The sequence below is a fragment of the Poecilia reticulata genome, linkage group LG8 (genome assembly GCF_000633615.1).
Source record: "Poecilia reticulata strain Guanapo linkage group LG8, Guppy_female_1.0+MT, whole genome shotgun sequence".
NCBI lineage: Eukaryota > Metazoa > Chordata > Actinopteri > Cyprinodontiformes > Poeciliidae > Poecilia > Poecilia reticulata.
The window spans coordinates 2,190,379-2,194,397 of record NC_024338.1 but is presented as its reverse complement, the minus strand read 5'-3'; the positions used below and the strand labels follow the sequence as shown (position 1 = coordinate 2,194,397).

Here is a 4,019-nt window from a genome sequence, read left to right as displayed (position 1 = left end):
ATATATATATATATATATATATATATATATATATATATAACTTAATAAATGTAAAAAGTATAAACCCTTTGAGAAAGGCAACATCAATAACATTATTTGGGTTAGAAATATTGTATATTTATTTATATATGTGCTCGATGTTTCCTGTTTTTATAATTTCAATATAACATTTATTTCCTGTAGTGATAAAGGTGAAAACAAGGAAGTTTTCACCTTTGTTTGATCAAAGTGAAAGTAAGATTTTAATTAATATGCGATACTAAATAATGGAAAACTATATTTATGTAATATTTGCAAAAACTTTGAATAATAAGTCAAATTTATTTATTCATAGGCCTGAAAAAATAACTAACGTGGTTTCCACATTTCTAAAGAATCCATCACCAAATCAACAGTCAAACCAAACATGCTGGAGCAGCTTTCAGGTTTTAAAAACCAAAAATCTTCAATAAGCTTCCTGTTGACTGTAGCAGTGCTCCCATCCTGAGCTCTTTAAAAATAAGGTTAATTTTTTTTATTTGCAGTTTCCTGTACTCTTAGTCTATTGTTTTTTTTACTTTATTTTTAAGCCTTTTCTATTTTAATCTGGTTGATGTGTTTTTTCTTAATGTATGTTAATTCTATCTTCTATGTATAAGAACTTTGAGTTGCCTTTGAAAGGTGCAATATAGATAAAGTTGCCTCATCCCCCTCACCTGCCCAGCTTTAGTTTCTAGTCATCATCTCGTACCCTGTGTGAACTCTCACCTGGGTAATCAGAGGTCTGTCCTCCTCACAGACTTCGTTGTAAAGGTTTTCCTTCCTGTAGTTGGCATCCCGGACAAATACCTGAGCGTGTAGCATTGGAGTGTAGCAGAGCTGAGCACCATGTCTCCTGCTCAGCAAGCGCCAGGCCAGCTCGCTCTGGTCCACCATGGGCGCCACCACGAAGCGCGCCTCCCTCAGGGTCTTCCTCCAGAACTCAAAGCCCTGAAGCTTGGCCATCACAGCTGCGGTTCACAGACAGCAAAGAGGAGCGTTATATTAAGAAACATGCTGCAAGGCTTTTCTCTTGGTTATTACGACAGCCATCTAACTAATGTCTAGAAGAAAACTAGAATCAGAAAGAGTTCCCTGCAACAACAGATGCAATTATCAGTTAATCAAAAAATCCGAATTTCCCAATATTCCATAATTTTGGCTCTGAACAGTGATCAAAAGGGCAGACAGTGAACATATATGAATAAAGAATTCCCAGTTTTTGGTGTATGAACTAGAACATCAACCAACAGAATGCACATCGATACACTTTGTTTGAATTAGTAAAGCTCAGATAAAGAATAGGGAATGGATAAATGAGGATTGGCCCTGAAAAAACTGATTGTTGTACCTCAACCTACAACATATGCAGAACAAAATACCAACATATACCAAGAATAAATATTCAAATTTAAAGACCTCAGCAGCAAAAGGTAGTCTGTAAGAATTGGACTACACACAGACTGACGAGTTTAGAAATTCATTTGGAAATGATTACAAAAATCAACATAAAAACCTCTCAGTTATGTTATCACCCCTCTGGTGTTATTACTGTGCTTTATATTTACCCATTAAAAAGTGTTTCCTGCACGTATCTGACATGAATATCTAAACCTTTATATAAGGACAGCTAGGCCTGTCACGATAACAAATTTTGCTGAGTGATTAATTGTCCAAAAAAGTATTGCAATAAACGATAATATTGTTTCAAAACCTTTTGACACTGATTTAATGGAAATGACATAATAATGCATGCAATTCCCTGCCATAGATAGATACACTTTATTTTCAAAAGAACACATAACACTGGAACTGAAAAAACCACCAAAAACAAAAATAAAATGGATTCTCAGTCTTCACAAAAAATGTAATTGAATAAAAACTAAACAACATAAAGTCAAAGTAGAAATAAATACTGCATTCAACCAAAAGAGTGCAGATTATGAAGTCTGAATACTATATTGCCCTTCAGTAATCACTAGATTTAAATAGAGAAGATGGAAACATCCGACTACCTATTGCAATAGTTCACACTACACGATTTTTTGCCCCTATTTTCCCCTTATGACAATCTAAGAACGTTGGGCGTTCCAAGATTGTCGCTGGTGATTTCGAAACCGATCATCCTGTAGTGTGATTTAGATCGTCGTGACCGCTCGGATCTAAATCGGGGGATTTCCCCGACTGGGAGTTTAACGCAGCCTGTTGAATGTGACAGGTAGCCAATCAGAAAGCGCGGATTCTCCTCCGTGCTTTCTGAGGGGAAATTACGGAGGGGAATCTCAAACAGCTGAAACGGCTCCAGCAAACATTGGAGATGATATGTGGAAAGAACATTAATGTTTATTCAACATTTTGTGCAAAGAGTATAGAAATGACAAGGGAAGGAGTTGGAGCCAAATTGTTACCGCAGTTGATGAACCCGGTAAGTTTTCAGCTGTTCTTCGTTAACGTGACATAAATAGGTTACAATGATTTTCATTAAGTCAGGACTTTACGCTGACTGTAGCCACATGCATCACAGGTAGATTCTAGTAAAGCATTGATTAATGCCTTATTTTAAAATTAGTTAACTGGACTTGTAGAAATTATTTTGTGCCCATATGGCTGGACACCACATGGCACGACGAACCCGATCGAACCGTTATACCTGGGATTTCTGTCGGCTAATGTGTCYCTCAGGTTTTGAAAATGGGCCGACAATCGGCCGACAACTCGTGTAGTGTGCGCTGGACATTAGATTAGAAAAGGGAGGGTCAGTGGAGAGTTTTTTTTAGCCTTTTTTTCATTCAGTGTCATCAATAGAAAGAAAAAAAGGCAGGAAGAGACGATAAAGCCGATAATTAAAAAATGAGGTCGATAGGTTTAATTTATCGTGCGATTAATTGATTTATCGTTTATCGCGACAGGCCTAAGGACAGAACACAGCAAGTTTAAAAAGTAGTGTCAAATTAAATAGTGAATATTTAATCATGTTCAGCGCTTCCTGAAGCAATTTAAATGACTAAACGTTGTTCGTATCAGAGTTTTGCAATTTAGCACCATGGAGGACCTCATAAATATAGCAAATGTTTAATTACTTGACAGCAGCGAGTTTGATTAATTTTGTTTTGTTTTCAAACTATTTTTTTCTGTTTTCTTTTCACCTTCTGGCCTTTAGTATTCCTAAAACTTGTTAGCTGTGGTGTCGCTAGCAAGAGCCGAGCTAACTGGCACTCTGTTATCCCAGGTCAAACAGAAAGCTGTCATGGCCGTGTCCCAGCCTCCTGGCCCGCTGTGCGGCCAGCGAGGAGCGGGAACTCGGTGTGTCTGGAACCTCAGGCTGATGTTTCACCTACTTCACTGTGATGCTTGGAGACAGCTCCTCACGCGGCGCCTTCAGCCATGTGCAACAGCCAAATAACACCGGCAGGGAACGATTCTTCTTCTCCGCCTCAGCTACTTCTGGTTGCAAATCAGATATTCCAACAGACCCGTGGTACGACGCCCCGGTTTGGTTATGGCACGTCATAGCAGTTATTAAAAATACTTGACTTGGGGCAGAATACATTTTATGGTGTTTTTTTTTTCTTTTTGCATTAAGTATAAATGAAAGAAAATCATAAAAATCACAGGTCATTTCTAAATAAAAATGTAATTCCGAACTCATTTAAAATATATTGAAATATTAATGTAATAAAGGTGAAAGGACAAGAATGTAAAACAAATAAAAATCCTCTAAAAATGGAAATTTAGAGTCAGCTCGATAACATTAGAAACCAAGTTACACTTGCTTTAATGTTCAGTTTATGTTTGTGTTTTATTTCCATGTAATCCCTTACGACCTTCACCATCCAGGAGTATTTGAAACATCTCATGCTGTAACTGACAGAAGACTGCATTGATAAGCTAAAACTGTTAGCTGAAAATGATTGCCGTCGTAAACAGTAGTGCACAGATATATTTTTTGTTACAATTGATTTACCGTTTGGGAAGGCAGTCTGCAGGTGAACTTTGCTGTT

General features: G+C 37.3%; 1 protein-coding gene across 2 annotated transcripts in view; it reads right to left on the bottom strand.

The window, feature by feature from the left end:
• Positions 1-3,465, bottom strand: part of dus1l (dihydrouridine synthase 1-like (S. cerevisiae)) — a 13,532-nt gene extending 10,067 nt beyond the window's left edge. Inside the window, exons 1-2 of one of the 2 annotated variants that reach the window (XM_008415075.2) lie at positions 3,357-3,465; positions 748-989 (exon numbers count right to left, since the gene is read on the bottom strand). In XM_008415075.2, coding sequence (XP_008413297.1) covers positions 748-984 — 237 coding nt within the window. In that variant the 5' untranslated portion in view covers positions 985-989; positions 3,357-3,465. Of the gene's footprint in view, positions 1-747; positions 990-3,164; positions 3,316-3,356 lie in introns of those variants that run through there. The other variant, XM_008415076.2, reaches the window with a different exon arrangement.
• Between the last annotated feature and the right edge of the window lie 554 nt (positions 3,466-4,019).